Consider the following 22,388-nt stretch of genomic DNA (forward strand, 5'->3'; position numbering starts at 1 on the left):
GTGGGGATCCACGCCGGATCCCACGGTATGATTGAGGCAACTTGTGACATTCTGCGAAAGGCCATTAGTCCATAACTTTAATTATTAATAATTTCATCATTCATCAATCCCATTTTATTTTTAAAAAAATGTTATATATAGAGTGTTGTCGTCTTGAAACCCTGCGACGTCACCATTGTAATTTGCCTATTGATAAAAAACGGTAACTGTCATGGCGGCCACTATTAACACTACAACTGTGACGTTACAAGTTTTCAAAATCGTATCAGACGACAACACTCTATAATTGTCATATAACTCAAGTGATAATAAATTCGTATTTTAATTCTGACGGGTAAAGCAAAATGTTGGCTGTCGTTCTTGTTTTTATACCCCCCTTTTTACCCCCACTATTCAGTGACTACTAAAATAAATTAAGATAGGAGCTTCACGGTTTTTTTAAATAAACTTATTAAAATAAAAGCAATTATAAGTGATGTAAAATTTATATTACAATGCAAGTATCATTATTTATAAAGTCAAATTTGCGAATAACGATGAGGGAAAATGTATGGTTTTCCTCAACGTCGCAATCCCAAGTTTTATTTTTATTTAAATTCTGAAGCTCCTTGCGGTTTTAGTGCGTGGTCTATATTTATAATAACTTTTTTTAATTGACGTTGAAAAAAACATATACACGAAACCTCAGATAATTTATAGGAACATCTATTATCTGGTGATGTCCCGAAACAAACTGTACTTTGACCGATGCCACCGCCTTATTTCTAAGACCGTACCGTAAGTATGCTTGTAGCAGACGACAAATAAAAGCAATGTCTGCCAGTGCTGACTAAAGTAAATGTGAATGATGATGCATGTGCTCGTTAAATTAAGTGTTTTGGGTGATTTTGGTGCCTTAAAATTACATTCTTAAAAAATTACAAACTTTAAAGCATTTAATATTTGATGGAAAATCATGTCAGAAGATTTTCTCCTACAAGAGTGGCATGACGTTGGTCTAAAATCGGACGGTACTTCGAAAACGAATGATTCGGGCCTCGGTCCCGAATCTACTGCGAGGCTTAGTGATATTAAAGTTGAAACCGTTGCATCGGGTCCAACATTTAACAACAAACCGCTGGTTCCTACTGTCAGAACTTACAATAGAACGAAACAGAGAACTCAAAATTCAAAAATTGGTCTTCCTTTGAAAAACAATGGGGATTTAGCTATTAATTCTTCAGCCACTATGACTTCGAGTGAAGCTGCCAAACTTTTAGACATTTCATCTGATTCTAGTGAATCTGATTTAAATTTAGAAATAGCTCCTCCTAAAAGAAAAGTGCGATTTAAGAGGTAAATAATAATTAAACCCCTTTCTAGTGAAACCTTATTTATTATATATTTTATTTCAGAAAATTTAGAGCACCATCACGATCTAATAAAGTCAAAGTTACCAATGCACCCGAATCCTCATCTTGCACACCTTGTATATGTTCAAATACATTTACAGTATTTGGATTGCTACTTCTTACGATATGCTCTTTGGCTCAAATTTGGTTTCATTATAATTTAAGCTCAAGGGTGGATGGCATTCAAAAGCAATACAATACAAGTAAATTTAACATTTATTATATATTTTTACTTGGTTACTTTAAAATATATTCCCTTAAATTAATGAAATGAAATTGTCAATGCCTATTTATTATAATTAGCTGTCAATACCAGAGATTTTAGGAGTATAGTTTTTTATTGTCTCCTTGGCTTTAATAATTTTCACGTTTTCATTGATCATTTCCATTGAAATAATGAAAGTTGATTAAAAAAAAGTTTTACCTCATAAGAAAATGCTTATTAGAAGAGTTAAAATAAGACAATCTCCATAACATTGATAGCACATACTAACCTACCCCCAATGTAGAGAAATGGGATCATTCCTCTGGTTGTCAAGGCAACTGAAAAGCTATCTGCCTCTTCAAGCCCCTATCATTCATTAGGCAAGGCAGAAGGGGGAGTCCTAAAGAAGTAGAACTCCCAAAGCATTAATACCATTTCTTTATATGATATTGAAATCGGATTGAGGGACATTTTTATTTGGCCACCAATTTTCTAAAGTACCCATTTTGTGTACCATGAAAGCAGAAATTATTCTATGAATACTTGGAAAGCAATCTAATATGGGCCTTGGCATTGAATACCAACTTTTAGGCCTAGGCTGGATATGACTGTCAAATTTATGATGGAATGACTGGATAAGTAGATAATTTACCCATTTTAAACGTTAGAAGTAGATGGAAGTGGGAAATTTTTAACAAAAAGTCGCGTTTAGTATATATTGATAAAGTAAAAATTACGGTAAACAAAACTGGATTCAACCAGTCGGTTAGATGCTGCATTTAGAACATGCAAGAAAATGAAAAAACGTAAAGAGCTAGATGCCCTGGTGCAGGGCCAGAAACTCGGGAAGAGAATTTCTAATAAAAAATTACAACCACATTTGGAAAGTAAAGTGTCAGCTCACCAATTGTTAGATGACAGTGAGTCGTCGGATCTCGATGATTTTCACATTATTAATAACCAAAGACACAAATCAAAAAAGTAAGACTTGGCTAAAAGAGAAGATGTATTTGATGTGTGAAGTTTAACAGGTGCAAGATAAATATTAGAAATAGAAGCATGCTGATTAGAATGCTTTTGGCTAATACAATAAATGACCTTTTATTTCATTGTAACCATTTTTTAATCAGTGACCTTTAAACATTCCATATTTCAGTCGCGCTTTAAATAGCGTTACTTTTTTTCATGCGGGAAATTCCCAGCTTCATAACTTATTGCTTATAGTAAAGCGCGACTGAAAAAAAGTTTCTAGCTAATTATCTTCTTTTGCAATAAGGAAATTTGTTTTTCCTTGAACTGATGGGTAATGGGGGTTCTATCTTTAACTCGCAACTCTTCTTAATGTAGAAACTGTGCCAGATCAAACCTCTGCGTTGCTTCCTGCCTACCGCTCTGTCTTATGGTACTGGTAACAACATGTATAGTGGCACTTGGTACTCTTCTATGGTTACATCTTGGCTTACGAGAAGATCTAGACTTGATAAGGGCTCATTTACAGAAAGGTTAGAATTTAACGGGATTGTTTTATTTGCATGCGTCATTTCTCATTTTAACGCATGTGTGGTAAATACCCATCAAACTGTAGAAATGTAGGCTTTGACAATTTCCATTAATACTGCTTTTGGCGCCCTGACCTTAACCTAACCAAGTACAAATTTAGTCCAAGCTGACAGTATAGGTAATTTAAGTTATTAAAACACTAACTACCGCTTGGTTTGTTTCATAGTCGAAGCTCAGAGCAAAGAGACACCAGAAGCCTTACATGATTACCATATTCAATTGAAGAATTTGGAATATAACGTTACAACTTTTGCTGAGGAGTTGAAAAAAATTAATGCTGAAATTGTAACCATTAACGAATCGGTTAGGCAGTTAAAAACTGTAACCACTAGTTTGAAAGATAGCATCGCAGCTGCTCCTGAAATTAAAACCTTGCCAAAAGATCTATCTTCACTTACTGAGAGTGTAGTTAGTATGGGTAGCAAAATTACTCAACTAGACTCTAATATAAAGGAACTTAAATCAACTCAGTCCGGACTTAAAACGTCAGCTCAAGCACTCCAAATTAGCCAAGATGAACTTAAAGTAAAAAAAAATTAGTTTTTAATTTTTTTTTAAATATTAATATTTTGTAAAAATTATTTTTAGGGTAACGTTTCTTCTTTGATGCAAATGAAGGAAGAGATCATTAGCCAAAAAGGTTTCATTAGCAGTAGTGAATCAACATTTGAAAATAGCTTGATGGTGTATGCCCATAAAGTAAGTTTTTCATTAAAATAAACTTTGTTAACTATTATATTTCAATTAATCAATACTTTCAATAGGAAATACAAGAAATTCGTGACCTGGTAGATGATCTTAACATTACAATTTCTTCGAAAATTAACAACTTCACCGAATGGGGTTTCCATATTGTTGAAATGAATAATACCCTTAATGGTGTCACGTTTGATTTGAGTTCTCTTCGCGTAAGTCCTCTTAAGAGTTGTTTCATCCAAGAATTTTTCTATTAATGTATTTTTGATTTCAGACATTTGTTTATTCAAATCTGACTTCAGCTTTGCGACAAGTTCAAAGTGGTGGGTCAATTTCAGATGCTACAATTGAACAAACTATACTAAAAACTGTAAGATCTTTAGCTCCCACTTTAATTTTTAAATGGCAGATTTGTATTATTTTTAATTTCAGTTGACTGACACGTTAAGCAAAAACCCAGTACAAAATAAAGGTGATTGGAAATACCTTCTCCAAGAAGCTAACAAAATGGTTAACATTTACATTGATATTGCTAATCAGGTAAGACATCTGATGAGTTAACGCTTCTCTATACGTAATTCGTTAATGGGATAATTAGGGCCTAAAGTAGTGGGCAGTTCTAAAACTCTGATTTGCAGTTCTAAAATCGGATTTAAGCAGTGCTATTTATTGTGTATTTATCACAAAGTATGAAAAATTTTAAATAGATTACCCCATAGATGTTGTGGTCGATGGGTCTTTTTGGTACATATCGACAAACGCAGCCAATTTTGCTGAACTAAGTATAGCGTTTTCCATTTGATTGCTCAAAATTCGTTCCGAACCTCTCTCTGACATCTTTGATCTTGCCCCGATCGACTAGAGTTAAACCGCAAATTGAACATTCCATGAACATATTCCCGCACTTTGTTATTTTTTGTCTGCTAGTAATTAGAATTTTAGTGTCTTGGTCTACCATTTTGTCAAAAATCTAAACGGAGCACCCAAAAAATTTGCTCAGATCTCTGTCTCGATCCGTTGATCTGTCGAAATTGGCAGATCAGTTTTGGGCGATCTCGAAGCTAATCTTGATCAAAGCAGATCCGAGCACACAAATGGAACATAATATGTTGATTAGAGCGCTCAAGAACAGTCAAATGGAAAACGCTAGTACTTATTTACAGCCCTTTTTCTCTCATCATTTTTTTTTAAATATTCGCCTGCTACAAATTCTGAATTCCAACTGCTTTTATAGCTCATGGAAGTTAAGTTTTGGGGGTTTAGTTTCTAATTTTTCATGGCAGTTCTTAATCCCGGTTGGATTCTAACAAGCCTTCATTACACCACCATTAAATATATATTTAAAAAAACATTGTTTACGGAGAAATTTCATTGAAATACCCCATTTAATTGACAATAGTTGGATTTATAAATTAAATGAAGAGGATTAATGTCTATTGAATTGTGCACAGATGAAATTTCTTTGATAGTGGTACAAAAAATAAAAGGATTAAAAAACGATGAACATATTCTGATAATGACTACTTAACACAGTGAAACAAAACTCAATATAGGGCTAATTTACAGGGGTAGTAACTTACCTACTAAGGGATTTTTGATCGGAGAAGTTTAGTGAGTTTATCAGTTTTTTCTATCATTTTTAAGCTAAAAAATATACAAATTTAATTGATACACCATTTGACCGATATTAATCCTCTTTAAATGAATCATTATTATATTATTATTCCATGATAGCAGCTCTCAACGTTGAATTGGTAATTTAAAAAATGGGGAATTATATTATCTAAATAAAGCTTGATTATATGATCATAATTAATCGATAATTTAACATGAGATCATCCTTACTATTATTCAAAATAGGTGTTTTTTTAAAGGGTTGCAAAATTCAAAATTTGGCTTAAATTTCAGGGAGCTAATCATGATAGAACTTATTGGTTCTGTAATTTTTCTAGCGCTATTTCTGGAGACTGACATTGAAGAAATTTAAGAGTAATAAATATGAATCTTATATTTTTGCAGCTTTTATCTCCCGCCACATTATCCTCAAACGGAAGTGCTGTGGTGGAACTTCTGATGAATACGGTCATTAACAATTGCACTCTCGATGTGGAGCGGCTTAATGCCTCAGTTCAACTCTTACACTCCCAAGACAGCCAAACCAGGACATTCCAAACAACCATTAACCAAACTCTTTATCAACTAGTCAATCGAATGAATAATTTCTCCATCCAGTTAGGTAAGTTTGTCTACTGGTTATTTTTAACCATGTTAATTTCCAAATCGTATGTATTATAAGCATATATTTATACTAAAATTGCATTGTTTTTGACAAAGGTTAATAGAAATCAAAAAATTTATTATGACACTATTTCGAGGGGCATAAAAATATTTGCCAGATTGGTAAAATAGTTAGACCGCCTCCCACAGTTTGACTTGATAAAGTAACATTCATACATTAACCTGGCTCCAACGTATACTATTATTTCTACATTTTGTTGATTAGAGATAGAACCTATGGCGTGTTCCAGAATGTAATATATTTTATTTAGAAATTAAAATTTCACTGAAATTATCATTATATAATTGAGATAGTACACTGTCCCGCTCATGTTCATTCTTAAATAAATATTTTAAGAAAATATTTATTTAAAATTATGGTTTATCTTAATTGAATGTGATTTAGTTAATAAATATGTTACCTACCTGGCTCTCACGTGCAATAATGTGAAAAGGCAGGGAATTTGGGGAAAAGAAAGTCTCACAGACTTAATCTAATCTAATTAATAAGGGACTTTTCAGCTAACCTAAATAATGAGTAACTCGCTCTGCCCATGTGTGAAGGTATAACAAAGAGCAGCCATTTAAAAAAACGTAGTTTGTTATATTCGTGTCTACTGATTTTTAAACATGGTTTCTCCCTGTGATGCAGTCTCAGTTACTCATATTTTCCCCGATAGAGGGATAGGAAGAAGAGTGTTTAGGGTATTCATTTGTCCAAACCACATGAACAAAAAGTTTATTTTAATATTTGAAATAAATTGGCTTTGACATTAAAATTGATAAATTTTCATGGGCTTCTAATGGAAATCTGTCCATTAGTGAATTTTACTGATTAGAGATAGGGCATCCTATCAGCTAGCGTGACAAAAATGGTTTTAGAATAGATATGTTACTGCACGTTTTTGTGTTTGGAGCTAAAGTATATAGATTTTAAGACTAGTTGGCAGGAAGCTAATTCTCTACCCCTACCCCTACCCCGTTCGTTATTTATAGCCTCCATTATAAATGGTCACCTAACTACCCAATCGTCCAAATCTGACTACAGTTCCAAGCCAGACTCTACAGCCATCCCAATTTCTATTATTACCGATGCTAGGACAAATGAACCAGCAACGAAGCCCGTCCTAAGTCCAGCACGAAATCTCAGGTTTGTCATATTTCAATTGAGCTTTTGATTGGCTTTCCATGTTGAATGTTGATGTTTGTCTTGTTTTAGCAACCGTTTGACTGCGTACGCTAATTTGTATCGATAACTGCATGATATATTGTGCTAATTTGTTATAGGATGAGACGAAGTATTGGCTTTTTAACGTTAATGCCTTATTGCCTTTAGTTAGAATTTTTTTGTATTTTCTCAAGAAAATAAATTGGTGGTAGTTGATTTTAGCTTACTAAAACATTTAGTCATCCGCTTGGTTTTGTTCATAGCCCTATCAAGCACAAAGCATATTGAAACGACAAATTAATAACGAGATGTATATAAAAATATATGGTTTAAATTCACGATATTATTTCAAGCAACGTTTCCAAAAAGTTGTTCTTTATTTATAGGTATTTGAAGGGCCCCACAGACCTTTGAATAGGCCTTTCCATAAATTTGCTACGACTACCGAACTTGTTCTTGAGATAGTGCTGTCAAGCCTATGGACGAATTAGTTAGCTCTTTTTAGTGGGAGAGCTGGGGAACCATTTCGAAGTGGTAAACGTCAGTTATTTTATGGAAATGCCTATTTTAGAAGTTTCCCGTACAATCTCTGGAAACAGAGCAGTAAAAATTGTAGAATATGATTGAGATAGTGCCCAATCTTTTTGGGGAGAATGAGATTTCTAGGCATTGTTTACGAAATACCCTTATTAGTTAATTCCCCGTGAATTCAAACACACTTATTCAGCCCAGCCCAGGAGAAAACGTAATATATTTGACTGAATTAGACTTTTTTCACCAAATTGAAATGGTATCATAAGGCGTTTTGGACAGTATTGAAAGCGTGATCAACATAACTTTATACACAATCTTAAAGATATACGTGGATTTGGCTTTTAGCTTTAGAAATAAATTTCCCAAATCACACCGTTTGTGTAGAATTGCATTAAAACTCTAATTTTCACTTAAATTCCCTTTATTGGCAACAGGGTCTGAAGTGACATCTAAACTCGAATCAGTCGCGTATAAGCCTGAGTTCTTAGATTCTAATACTGAATAAATTGATTTATCAAAAACGTTAAATTTGTAAACCCTGTTTTGGAAACTTGTTACCTCGTTATTAGTTTTCTCGTCTATTTTTTATTTTGTCAGTGGCTCCACCTTTTTTAAAACTTAATTTCCTTTTAATTTTCAGATCTAAAAGTTTAAATTAGAAATAAAATAAGAGTTTTAAAAGGGGGAGCTGTGGGCGGTCTCAAAGCCCAAGCTCTTCGCGAATTTTTTTATTGTTCTCATAAAAATTTAAATTACATTTATCGGGAAAATCTTAAAATACTTTACCGAAATTCGAACATCAAAACGACGAAAACAATCGCAATTTTTTTCTCTTTTAGAATAAAACGTTAGGTTACGTAAATCGGGGAAATTAAAAAATGTATCCATTGAAACTCGCGAATATATCTTTCGTGGTTTTGTAAGGAACATACGATTTTAGGCTTTATGTAATTATAATCCGTTACACCCGTTATATTTTATGGGAATGTTGATAATTGTGTATATTTAGTATAAATCCAATTTTAATTTTATTAAGAAAGCTTTTTAATGGTTGTATATTATGTATTTCTAAATTCAAAGTATATTTGGAAAAAAATAATTTTCGTTTTAGCGTGTTTTCTTTGAAAATTTTACTAGCTTTGTTTAAATTACTATATACGATATTATATAATTGGTATTTTAGAAGCCATTGTACATCGGAATTCTAAATTTTAACGGTGTTGGACTGATAAAGCCATTTAGTTTATATTGGTTAGGTTAATATACGTTATAATTAAGACGCGGGCGTGGTAGGCCGGTGCGTAAAAAGCGAGGTCATTTTCGTCAAGTTTCTTGGTTTACGCTATACGCGCGTAACCAAGTTCCAATGCCCATGAAATCGATGATGCGTAACACCGTGTATCAATTCTAAATATTTATTCTAGCACGATCAATCCAACACTAGTTAAAACGATTCAAGTTAATTTAAAGGAATGTTTATTTTTCAAGTGTTCTTTATAAGACGCAGCTATTTAGACATATTTTTTAGAATTTTGAATATTTGTAAATATTTTTTACACTAGTTGTTAATGTCACTCGTTAATTTTCATTATTCATAGAAATATCTAATATTACACCATGTTGTAAAAACGCAATTCGTTAGGCCTAAATGTGATTATGTCCATTCGAACTTGGAGTTGTAGAAATAGCGAATTACTAGAGGTAAGATAATTGATCTACCGATCTATTGGAAACTACCGGCTACTCTACGCTAGTGTTACGTGCAAGGTTATGGAAACGATCAAAAGTGTAACGCCTCTTCATTTTAAAAGTTAAGGAGAATTTAGTTCATTTTGTTGCTTCAAAATTTGGTTTTCGTTTTAATCATAATTTATCAAATTATCTAGATTATGGTGGGCCCATTTTAAATGAATTGGTTTACCCTAATTTCCGTTACTTAAAATATTTATATCAATGAGGTGCACTGCAATAGGGAGTTTACAGTATGACGTGCCACTACGTCACCCGTGCTTTTTCCTATTGATAAAAAATTTCCCCCCACAATGGCGGCCATGCTCAAAGCTACGGAGTTATATTTCCCTATAGAAGATATGGACGACACTTGCGGATCTAGAGTAGCCGATCGTTTTCAGTATTTCTTTCTTCGGCTCTGTATTTTTGAGGTTTGTAAGCATCTTAAGCCGGTATTCATTACTGGATTTTCTCGTGTTCGTGTAATAGGGTCCCAATTGCTATTTATTGGATTTTATAGGCGTATATCTATTCTAGCATGATATAGCCCAGAAACAACTTAACTTAAATAAAACCAAAATAATGATTATAGGGGTTAAGTTGGAATAACACGTCATTTTAGCAAGGGCAAGGAAAAATAACCTAAAATACGCCAGTTATTTTTATTTAAATTATTAAATTATTTTTGTGGAGGAAAGGTGTTATGAAGTGTTTAGGCGCCAAAATTGGGACCCTCTCGACCGATCTGAAAATAAAATGTTTGCAGGCGGCGACACTACATCTACGTGTTTGGGTCTAGCAGACTTATTTACCCGCATTCTCGACCCTTACATGTAGTGCTTTTTTCACGTGAAAATCGCCGAATTACAGTAAAATACACGGATTGTTAAATTGTTTTTACTTTCGGGAGCGTCATCCGACATAGTTGAGAAATATTAATTGTTATTAGGCTCCATCAAACAGTGTCTAGAAGAATTTTGAAGGGCGCTAAGTCTTGTCCAGATGACCTTCGTTATCCCTGTTCATGTGAAATGGAGATTTATGTTACTTCCGCGATCGCGTGAATGGTAATCTACATTTTACTCGCTCCGAAAATAAAGAAAATATAAATATTTACGAAGTCAATACCAATTGGAACTTTCTTCGTGAATAAAGGACTCAATATAATTTGTATTTTTATTCAGCCGTCGAAACGGTAAAGCGATTTCTACGACCGAGTTCGAGCTCAACTAGCGTAACACCCACTACAATTCCAAGGTTAATAGCTTTTACAAATGCCGTGACGCTCAATTCCAGCTGTATAAAATTTTATATTTTAAGCCCTTTGTACGTTTATTTTCGAGAAATAAATCTTTATTCCTTTCTGACTACTTATTGCGCGTGCTTACCGTGAATAAAACAACCTTGGGTGTGTGAATAGATTGTTTTAAACCATTTAAGCATATCATAAAAATTAAATAGGTACAATAACATTGCTATCTGAAACATTTAAGTTCTTAACACAAATGAGAACCTGAATTGAAGAAATTACAATAATTACTAATTAGGTAAAAAACATTGCCAACATTTAACTTATTAACTCTAACTAATTCATTAACTTTTTTAAATATATTTGAAATAAGGCAATAAATCACCTTAAGGAATCCTTTACTTAATTAAAATTTCAAATAGATAATAAATGCTTTCTATATGGATAAATAAATTTTTTAAGAGTATCTCCAAAGTAGGCAGTGTTTTGGATGGAGCCAGGTCAAATATATATTTTGGAAACATTTATTTTAGTATTTATCATCTGAAACCTGTACTAATAGCAGACAGAAGCTGGAATTGCTTTGTATTTTCTGAAGTGGAGACTTCCAGAATATTTTTGGTAAAGTAATAAAAATATGCATTTGGTGGAGAATAAAATATGGTTTATTCAACTATATAAAATTACCATTCCATTGGTTTGGTATTGCATAGAACTTTAAAAGCACTTTAGTTTTCTATGAAACATATATTTGGACGAGGTCTAGTCTATGGGGTTGGCTCAGGCTCAGGCTCAGAAGCATAGCTGCACGGGCTCGTGTCAATTTTGAGCCATTTTTTGAGTTAGAGACAACTGGAGTCCTTATATATTAGAGTTCATTTTTGAGCCCGAGACTAGTTCCTTCTAAATTTCATGAATTCACGAGTCTCGGCTGAGACCATTAAAGCACGAGCCGATACCAGGAATTATATTGTCTAATTTATGAGCTGATACGAGACCCTTAATGGTTTCGAGACGAGACTAAGTCAGAGTCCCAAAAATAGTTGTAAAATGAGCCCGAGTATAGACCTCCCGTCAGTGGCGGCGCCAGGAATTTTCGCGAGGGTAGGCAAACCCAATAAATGGGTCCGGGACCCCCCTTTTCTTAACAAAATGCTTCAATAAAATAAAGTAGTGATGTACATGACGAACAAAAAAGTTCTAACAGTAAAACGAGTCCAAATATAACAGAACTGGTTTTATTTAATAGGAGATACCTCAAAAATTTCTAAATACATTATCGACAATTGTTTCATTGTTATTTATAAATAATTTTATCTCTTGGGACAATTTTGAGACCCTTTCTAGATCAATTTGGGGCCCCTCAAAATTTTAAGGTAGGCAGTGGCCTACCCCCTAGCGCCACCACTGCCTCTCGTTAGAGTTCTTAATGATACGATTCCGAGACGAGCCCAAGTGAATAAGCACGACCTTGAGACCGGTCTTGGATTATTTCGCGTCTCAAAATATATTTTCTATTTGCTCAGAGGACGAAATCATCAATAATCGGCCAAACCTAAAAATAATTGACTAAACCCATTTCTATTGGCTGTTAAATTGAATTATGCGAGTCATGAGACCTTTGCACCCACGTTAATTTTGGAAAAGGTCGTTTTTAATCGCTCATTTTCGAATTTCAAAACGCTGCTACCGTTTTTATTACCTAAGCGTCAGCTTTGACCTGTATTTGGTAAGTTCATTTATTTTTATAAACTACAACAGTAGTTACAAATATTTAACCTCATAATGTTAGCGGCAGATGTTATAAAGCATAAAGTAAATTTAGTTAGTTTCGTAATTTGCAGGAAGATAGTTATGTATTGGTATTTACGAGATAAGGCAAGGGGAAACCAAAATCTTAAAGCTTGCAATTTCATTGTCGCGTATCCTGATTCAAATAAAGCAGCATTCATACCGTTTTCAATTGCTAATTTTGAATGAGGTATTCGGGGTAAAGCAAATAATAATAACAAGGAGAGTACCCGAGGTGTTTATTGCCGATTTTGTTCAAAGTCGGCCGTAATGTAGACCTATATGAAATATGAAATTTCCCAAAAGGAGCCGTTGCACTACCCATTCGATTTGCCATGGCAACCGAAAATGTTATTGACCACTTAGAACAAAAATAAGATTTTTCCCTTATTTTACCCAAATTTTGTTACAAATTTACCCTAAAATGTTTCAATTTACCCAAACTTGATGAAATTTACCTAAATGTGGTCCAAATTACACATTTCGTGATTTTCAAAATTTTTCAAAATTTTCGTGAAACCGAGAAAATTCCAAGCTTTTTTAAATGGAGATTTTATTGTTTTAAGTGATCAAAAACATTTTCAGTTGCTATAGCAAAACGAATGGGTAGTGCAACGTCTCCTTTTGGGAAATTTCATATCTCATATAGGTCTACATTACGCCCGACTTTGAACAAAATCGGCAATAAACACCTCGGGTACTCTCCTTGTTAGTGTTTAAATAAAAAATTAAATTTTGTGGCTTCTAAAAATGGAAGAGAATTATTTCAAGCTATCCATTTTATTGGAGGATGTGTGTTATAAATTTATAGCATGAATGCTTATGTATAGGTACATAAAATCCACTTTACTCAAAAAAACAACTACAAAAGCATGCAGCCATATTTTTTGTACTGTGCCATACAATTTGGATTGAGTCGAGTACTCAAAACTAGTGAGCTCCTTAATATTTATTCCGAGCCCTAGTCTGAGATGAATTGTTTAGGTAAGAAGAGCCGAGATGAGCCCAAATTTGTTAACTTAAGAAAATTGAGCTCGAGACGAAGAAAAACAAATGAGACCGAGGTGAGTCCACATGAAAAATTAAGCTTAATCGAGTCCGAGACGAGCCGTTTCAAACCCGGTCGTTTTAACTGAGATTGAGCAGAGCCTGTACAATATTTGTCCTTAAATTGAGCTAGAGAAGAGCACTTAAACGTTTGGGTAAAAATTTTGAGATGAGCCCGAGTCCAACATCAGCCGTGTAGCTATGCTCAGAAGAAGTCAAGGAGAAAATTTTACTCAAAGGTCCGAATAATTTTTAAGCCTGATCTACGCTACTACGATAATAACTTGGCAAAAGTTTATTCTATATTTAGTCGATTACTTACAATAATTACCACATTCAAACAAAGGCTCTTTTAGCAAAGCAATTACCATTATGATCTTCAGTCTTAAGTAGTCCACCATCATTTTGTGATGAAGATAAACAACGAAGATAGTTCTTTAACACAGCCGGAAATAAAAACCACGGAGAGGTGTTTTTTAATTAATTTATCCGCTTTTTTTATATTTGTTTATGTTTATACCGCTCTGGTTTTAATATAAAAACACTTTGCACTGCGTATCAGTGTGTCACCAATTAATCAGTTGTCAATTATGTAACTGGCGCTTACTATTTTAATAAATTAAACCAGTTTTCGTTTATACGAGTTCTTGTTCATCTCTGCGAAGCGCTGATACTATAAAACTTCAACAGTTTATGGGCCGAGCACGTTTCCACTGCGCCACACTACTGTCTATGATAATCAACTGAACTCAAGTCTGTGGTATCCTGGTTACCTGTCTTCATCATATTTTGTTTCACAGCATTCTAATTCCTAAGCCATGACGTTGAGAAGCTATCTGGTCCAGAGAATTGGCGAAGCCGGAAAAGGCAAGTCTGTGACGTCTTAACGATACGAAGCGTTTGCAGAAATGTCACCGGAAGTCGAACGGAACCAGTACGAACCGATGAGACAGAGGCGGCGTTTTCTGCAGCCCTAGAGAAATACCAAGTTGTGTTCAGTACAGCCCCTATTCTCATCTGGTCAGCGTTATCCCGGAAAGTCCAGAACATGATTGCTTATTGTGAAACACCAAGGGAGATCTGGAATAATCTATTGGAAATCTTTGAACAAAAGTCGTCCAATCGGCTCCGAAAATTACTCGCCCAGTTGATTAGAACGACGAAATCTCCGGAAGATGACATGTCAACCTATCTTGTTCAAATGCGTTCCCTATGTTTCAAGTGCAAGAAGGTTGGACATCTCTCGAGGGACTGCACCGGAGGGGAAAAACTATTTGGAAATTTAAGAACTGGAGAAAACAGAAACAACACTGGCGCCGACAACGGCTGTGGTTTTTTTTGCGCCATCTGGCCTGATTGCTCATACCACGGCAGAAACTGTCTGGTATTTCGACTCCGGAGCTACGCAGCACATCACCAATGACGCTACGAAGTTCATTCTGTTAAGGAGGTTCGACAGTGCAGCTACTCTACAAGTCGGCAACAAAGCTCAGATGACAGCAGACGGTGAGGGTGACATTAGCGTTCGATATAATGTCGTCACATCAGCGGTTTCGCCTGCAACGTATTTTCTCTGAAAAGCGCCATGAAACGCAATGCCAGCCGGGAATTTCAAGCCACTGCGACATCCTGCGGCCGGTCTTCCTGGGGTGGTTATGACTGTGGAGCAGCCATCGAGTTCCATATATCATGGCACTGATCCAAGGAACGAGAAAAAAGGGAATCTCCAAATCTGCCACGAAAGATTGGGCCATCAAAATAAACGACATGTAGCGGCTACTCTGACGAAACTTGGCTACGATAATGTATCTTTTGGTACCCGGTTAGATAAAACCACAAAGCCAGGAGAACGAAGTCATTCAGATCTTTGGGGTTCATCACCAACGCCATCAATGAAGGGAAAGCTCTATTATCTTCTCTTCAACGACAAGTTTCCCGACATCCGTATAACATATTTCTTGGCAAAGAAATCTAAAGTAGTGGATCGTTTCAAGGACTTTTACGCATTCTGTAAGAACCATGAACATACCATACCGTATCACGGAAAACGGGACCGAGTACGTTAACGATGAATTCCGCCGAATAACGACGCCAAGAAGTTGGCCTGAAACATCGAACCTCAACTCCTGAGCACAATGGAGTAGCTGAACGTAAGAATCGCACAATCATGTTGTTTGTTCGAACAATGCTGTATTCGAACGAATAGCAGCTTTTAGAGTTGGCTGTGCTTATCGTACTATCTACCGACGCGTTATTGGTAATTAACAACTTAACCCCGATAGAATACATTATAAGTGAGGAAGCAACCATCTTTTAAGTCTTTTTACCAGCAGATGGTAGCTAAACATTGTGAATACAATCTTGTAGGTGTAAATTTTCTTTACCCGGGCGACCCTTGGGCAAGGCATCCGGCCTCTCATGTAGAGATTTCTCGTGGAGACGCTCTTCCCACTAATTTTTCCCGATGGTTCGCTATCGGAGGATGTCGTTTACTCAAATGGATTGGAACTCTTGCCTAAGACATTTCGTCTAGACATGAGTTATAATCCTAGTATATTTTATATTTAGCTCTACTCCATTTTCGAGAGCATTAAGTGTTTCGCTAAGGAGCGACCCCACGATGAAGAGGATCTTTAGTGATAGTATATCTTCTCTACGAGCCATCGGAAATTCTTCCAACCTTAATGGCATGTGTGTAACCATTAGGAATTTTACTATTAATCATGGCGCTAAAATCACGATAGAGCGGATGGCCTGGCCAAGGGGGCATTAATGAATCAGGTAATCCAAATCCATTCTATTAAACCCGATAAGGGCAATATTAAATACCAAGAGGTATTGGCAGAGTCGTTGGAGTTAATTGCCCATTCACACTCCATCTGGTCCCTAGGGACAACTTTTAAGACATGAATCTCAATGACAAAATCATGCGTTTCTTAACCAGCAACTTCGGGGACATTTGTCCAGGTTGATTGCTGTTTTTTTATCGTCTTTTATTTCTACACAGCTGTTTTACCGTTTTTTATTCTTTGCCTTTTTTTACAAGTCTTTTATATGTATTTCAGGCTTGCCCTGGTCTTGGTTTGTCTTTTTATCTAAATAAAAAAGAAATATGCGGGATGCGTGATGATAATATTCGTGACTAGTGTTCATGATAGATGTCAACAGAATAAACGACGGTTCATGATATGCAAACTTTTAATTTAAAATCATATTTACAGGAGACGAACAGGAATCAAACTAACGCCTTTTTGAGATTTACAACGGTTTTTATACAGAATTTAAAAAATATAATATTGATTAAGAAATGCTAATATCTGATTGATAAGCGTTAAAAACAATTATGATATAAGACAAACAAGAAGTCGCGTACGCCCAAACATCCCGCCCACCTTAAAATGTGAATTTTAAAGTTAAGGCTCCAACGGAGGTGTCTAAGGCCTCGGGTCGACACCGATGTTTGTGTATCTCAAAAAAAAAAAAAAAAGGTTCCAACGGAAGTTGACACAGTTTGGTGACCGGTCGTTGCAATTCCCTGTCCGTAATCTTGACCGTGACGACGCGAACAAGTTGATCGGCCCCTGGATGGATTTTAATGATTCTGGCCATCTTCCATTTGGTTGGCGGTAACTCCTCCTTAAGTAGTACCAAATCTCCGATTTCTAGATTGCGAGTACTCTTCGTCCATTTTGGACGTTGTTGGAGTCGTGACAGGTACTCGGCTTGCCAACGTCGCCAAAAGTGTTGTAATATCTGTTGTCCGAGCTGCCATCGAGAGAGACGGTTGATGTTGGTTGAAGTGAAATCGGGTTCTGGTATGGACGTCAAGGAGTCCCCAATCAGAAAATGTCCTGGTGTCAAGACTGCTAAGTCGGCTGGATCTGATGTCATTGGAGTCAGGGGACGGGAGTTTAGACATGCTTCTACTTGACATAGTAGTGTCTGCATCTCTTCGAACGTCAGTCGTGTCTCCCCGATGACTCTCTTCAGGTGATATTTCACTGATTTCACGCCCGCTTCCCAGAGGCCACCAAAATGCGGAGCTGCCGGGGGGTTGAAATGCCAGATGGTTCCTTCGTCGCTCATCCATTGCGCTATGGTCTGGCCTTTTTGTTAGTTGAGACAATTCGGGTGAATTCCTTAAGTTCCTTGTTGGCTCCAACGAAGTTCGTCCCGCAATCGCTATAGACGTCGGTGCATTTGCCTCGACGGGAGACGAAGCGTTTGAAGGCTGCCAAGAACGCAGCAGTAGTCATGTCGCTGACCAGTTCGAGGTGCAGTGCACGGGTCGAGAAACAGGCGAATATGGCGATATAGCCTTTGAATGATCGGCATCCTCGTCCCTTCATGACTTTCAGATTGAACGGACCGGCGTTGTCGACTCCGCTTTTGAGGAACGCTCGTCCGGGGTTGACTCTAGGAGCTGGTAGATTGCCCATAAGTTGAGTGATGGTTTTTGCCTGTTGTCGGAGACATCTCAAACACCTTCGGACATGAAAGCGAACAGCATCACGAAGCCCTATGATCCAGAACTTCGATTGTAAGGACGCCATCATTAGTTGCGGCCCTCCATGTAGTGTTTTGGCATGTTCGTTGTTGATGATGAGATCAGTGAATGTACTTTTTCGAGGCAGGATGACTGGGTGAATTTGATCGATTGAGATTTTCGCATGTCGGATTCGTCCGCCAACTCTAAGGACACTGGCTGCGTCCAAGAATGGTGTCAGCCCCAGAATTTTGCTTTTTGTTGGTAGAGGTTTTTTATCTTCCAGTTGTCGGATTTCTGCTCCGAAGTGAGCCAATTGAGTGACTTTTATCCAATGATTGAATGCGCGATCTTTCTCTTCCTTCGTTAACGGGCCCAGTTCTCTTGATTCCGGCAAGGTTCGGCTGTTGCGAAGATAACGTTGAATGTACCCGGTAACGTGAAGGAGCTTCGTTAATGATGAATATCGTTCTAAGAGACTGGTATCGCTCTTGGAATGCACAGCGATGACTGGTTTGATTCGCTCCTCAATTCTGCATTCGGGATACTCTTTAATGGGTGATTCATCGGTGTTGATTGGTTCAGTTTGTAGCCAGGGTGCGTTAGAAGTTCCTTGGCGTCAATGCCACGTGAGGCACAATCCGCGGGGTTGAGTTTACCCGAAACGTGATGCCACTGGATAACGGTTTGCGATGAATGTCTTCCATCGTTGAGGATGTGAGGCCAGCCAGGACAGTACGATGCGACTGTCGCTCCATCCATGAACTTCTGATATGGTGCTTCGTAGAGACTGTTGTACGAGCGTGATAAGTCGTGCGAGAAGGACTGTAGCGCATAGTTCTAGTCTAGGTAACGTAATTTGTCGAAGAGGAGCAATTCTGGTCTTGGTGACGATCAATTGAACCGAGACCAGTCCGGCTTCATCAATAGTTTTCAAATAAACCGCCGCCGCATACGCCTTTTCCGACGCATCGCAGAAGCCATGTAAGCTCAAGTTTGAGGCTTGAGGTTGACTGATGAAGCGCTGGATTCGGATATCTTCAATGCCGGTTAGATCTTTTCGGAAGGTATGCCATTTGTGAACGATCGTCGATGGTAACTCTTCATCCCAGGTAACCTTGATTTGCCACATCTCTTGCATCAGGATTTTCGCTCGGATCAGGATTGGAGACAAGAGACCTAAGGGATCGAAAACCTTGGCGGTATCAGACAGGATGGTGCGTTTAGTAACGACTTCTCTGGAATTCGGTGATGTAAGAACAAATGAGAGGACGTCTATTGCCGGTGTCCATTGTAGGCTCAAGGTTTGGATTGATTCGGCGTTGTTGATATTTAAGGGAACCAGGATTTCCCTCTGCTCCGAAGGTATTATTTCCATGACGCCTGGATCGTTTGACGCCCATTTCCGCAATGGAAGTCCTGCTTCGCTCGTGGCTTGACTGAGCTGTTGTTGTAGTTTTATGGCGCTGATTGTATTGGTTGCGCCTGAAAGGAGATCGTCCATGTAGAAATCGTCCTTGAGGACTTGAGAAGCCAACGGGTACTTGGACTCTACGCCTTTAGATAACTGTTGTAAGACCTTAGTAGCCAAATAGGGTGCTGACGCTGTCCCGTATGTCACCGTACGTAGTTGATAATCTTCGATCGGATCTTCCTTTCGATGTCTCCATAGTATTCGTTGGTAGCGGAGGTCTTCGTTGTGAATTAAGATTTGGCGATACATTTTCTCGATATCGGCCATTAGTGCGACTGCTGTGGCTTCGAAATCTGATGAGTAGGTTTACGAGATCTAACTGTAGTTTTGGACCTACAAGGAGGATGTTGTTCAAAGAGACTCCGTTGGAGGTTTTAGAGGACCCGTCAAATACGACTCTTAGTTTTGTTGTCGAACTTGATTCCTTGAAGACTGCATGGTGCGGTAAATAGTAGGTGTTATCTGCGAGTCTGCTTTCAGTGGAAACGAGCTCCATGTGACGCAACTGGATATATTCTTCCATGAATCTTCGGTATTTCTCGTAGTTCAACGGATTAGCTTCTAAACGGCGTTCGACGTATTTGAATCTTCGTAATGCTATACTCCTAGATTCACCGAGCGGCTCGGGACCCTCCTTGATTGGAAGTCTGACAACGAACCGTCCACTAGCGTTTCGGCTGAATGTGTCTTCAAACTTCTGTTCGCACTGGAGATGTGAAATTGGACTGATCTGCTAGTTCTTCGATTTCCCAGAACCTGGCGAGTTGGGTTTCAAGCTGGCAATGATGAACTTTAATTGACGATGTGGTACTGTTCCGGTGGTACCCGCTACCACCCAACCAAAGACGGTCTTGAACGCTCCAGGTACTCCAGATCTTCCCATTAGTTTACCATCTCGAATGAGGTCTAGGAAAACGTTTGCTCCAAGCAGTATATCGACTGAGCCTGGAATGTTGAACGTTGGATCTGCAAGTTGTAGTTGCTTGATGCGCGACCAGTTACGAGTATTGACGGCGAAATTCGGAAGCCTTTCCGTGACGTCTTTAAGGATCAGGACTTCAATTGTTGCCTTGAAGGTGGGATCGCTCCTGGAACTGATGGACAGCGTTGCGCCTCCTCTAGATTGGCTGAGACTGGTCGCACCAATTCCACCTATCGTCAGGGTCTGATGAGTTCGTCTGACTTGTAACTTTTGCATGAACTGTTCGGAAATAAAACTCGCTTGCGAGCCAGAGTCGATCAGCGCTCTACTTGGCCAGATGGAACCGTTACCACCCCGGACCTGAATGATTGCTGTCGGCAGTATAACTTGAGAAGGCTCGATATGCTGGCGGGATACATGTGCAAGGACTTCGCTTCTCGAGTTTTCACGGGACGTGGAGTTCATCTCTTGCGAATCTTGATGCATTTTCGACAATTACCGGATTTGCAGTCGTGGCTGACGTGGTCGTTTCTTAGGCAGTTGAAGCAAAGCGAGTGCGATTTGACTAAATTCCATCGAGCTTCATGCGTAGCAAGGATGGGCATTTGAATGTGGGGTGCGAGTCAGTGCAGATCGAGCATGCGTTGTCTCGTATGGAACCGTGATGTGATACCGGATATTTCCTGGGAAATGGCGTTGATCCTTGCTTGCTTCTGGTTTCTCTCGATGTGGATTGGGAAGCGGCCAAGGCTCGAGCTCTGTTCGGTTGTACACATCGTAATTTTGTATAGTACATGTACCTATATTCGTTTTCAAATGTTTATATAGCGCACGCGCGCGTGAAAGTGAGTTTTTGGTTGCTGTTAAAAAAGGTGTTATTTTGCGCGTGTAAAAATAAATTAACGGCCAGTTCTGTTTTGAAATAAGAGGAAAAAGGTTTACCGGTTTTTATGTCTTTTATTTCGTTGTTCACGACATTTTTTGGTCCGTCGAGCCGGATACATTCGTCAACTTGATTATGTTCCTCAACTAATCATCGAATCGGCTATCTTTCCGTGAGAGACAGTGAAAATTAGCGTGGATTCTCCGTTGGAAACCGTTTAAACCATCGATCATATCCCGATCGTAAACGAATCAACATAAGTCATCATGGATGTTCTGGTGAGAAGAAGAGCAGCTATCAAGGGACAGATCACCAGGATTGAAAATGCGGTGGGTCAAACAGCAACGAATTTATCTGACGTCGCCTTGAAGCTGTATGTAGACAAGGTGGAAAAACTATCGAAAGACTTGGATGAGGTTCACGATGCCGTAGTTGCAAATATCGATCCCGACGACGACGATTTCGCGGATCACGAAGATGAATACAACCCCCTAATCGCTCGACTCGAAGATCTGACAATCCTACTCGTCACTGAATCAAATGAAAGAGCAGCAAACATTCCAGTGAGACAAGTCAGACCAGCTAGTGATGTACGTTTACCGAAGCTGGAACTTCCATCATTCAGCGGTGGTTACGTCGATTGGCTTCCATTTCACGATCTCTTCACGGGCACCGTACACAACAACGAATCGCTCACCGGAGCTCATAAGTTTCAGTATTTGAAGTCATCATTACGAAACGAAGCAGCGCTCCTCGTTCAATCTATTCCGGTAACTGACGCTAACTATCTGGAGGCTTGGGATATCTTAAACAATCGGTTCAACAATACCCGGGAAATCATCGATGCACACGTAAAACGTCTCTTCAGTCAAACTAACGTCATCCAAGAATCTTCATCCGCTTTACGAACGCTCATCGATACCACCGCCGAATGCATAAGGGCGCTCAAGGTTCTCAAAGAACCAGTACAACAT

At 37.9% G+C, this 22,388-nt stretch overlaps 2 protein-coding genes across 4 annotated transcripts; one reads left to right on the plus strand and one right to left on the minus strand.

The window, feature by feature from the left end:
• Positions 1-781: 781 nt before the first annotated feature.
• Positions 782-10,932, plus strand: LOC149947494 (uncharacterized). Of its 3 annotated transcripts, none has more exons than XM_090171753.1 (10): positions 782-1,335; positions 1,395-1,594; positions 3,323-3,681; positions 3,745-3,855; positions 3,921-4,064; positions 4,127-4,222; positions 4,285-4,392; positions 5,872-6,088; positions 7,126-7,279; positions 8,472-10,932. In XM_090171753.1, exons 1-10 carry the CDS (start codon positions 956-958, stop codon positions 8,488-8,490), a joined length of 1,788 nt encoding a protein of 595 aa, XP_090027879.1. In that variant the 5' UTR covers positions 782-955; the 3' UTR covers positions 8,491-10,932. The 3 variants fall into 3 exon arrangements, with proteins under 3 accessions (XP_090027879.1, XP_090027878.1, XP_090027880.1); XM_090171752.1 differs by lacking the exon at positions 8,472-10,932 and adding an exon at positions 7,349-7,523; XM_090171754.1 differs by lacking the exons at positions 782-1,335; positions 1,395-1,594; positions 8,472-10,932 and adding exons at positions 1,952-2,577; positions 2,944-3,098; positions 7,349-7,523.
• Positions 10,933-17,743: 6,811 nt separating this feature from the next.
• On the minus strand, positions 17,744-19,876 carry LOC149947495 (uncharacterized). Its single transcript, XM_090170903.1, has 2 exons — positions 18,795-19,876; positions 17,744-18,668 (listed from the first exon to the last, which is right to left on the minus strand). Exons 1-2 carry the CDS (start codon positions 19,874-19,876, stop codon positions 17,744-17,746), a joined length of 2,007 nt encoding a protein of 668 aa, XP_090027029.1.
• Between the last annotated feature and the right edge of the window lie 2,512 nt (positions 19,877-22,388).

This window comes from Leiobunum rupestre, chromosome 4 (assembly GCF_980474605.1).
Source record: "Leiobunum rupestre chromosome 4, qqLeiRupe1.1.hap1, whole genome shotgun sequence".
NCBI lineage: Eukaryota > Metazoa > Arthropoda > Arachnida > Opiliones > Sclerosomatidae > Leiobunum > Leiobunum rupestre.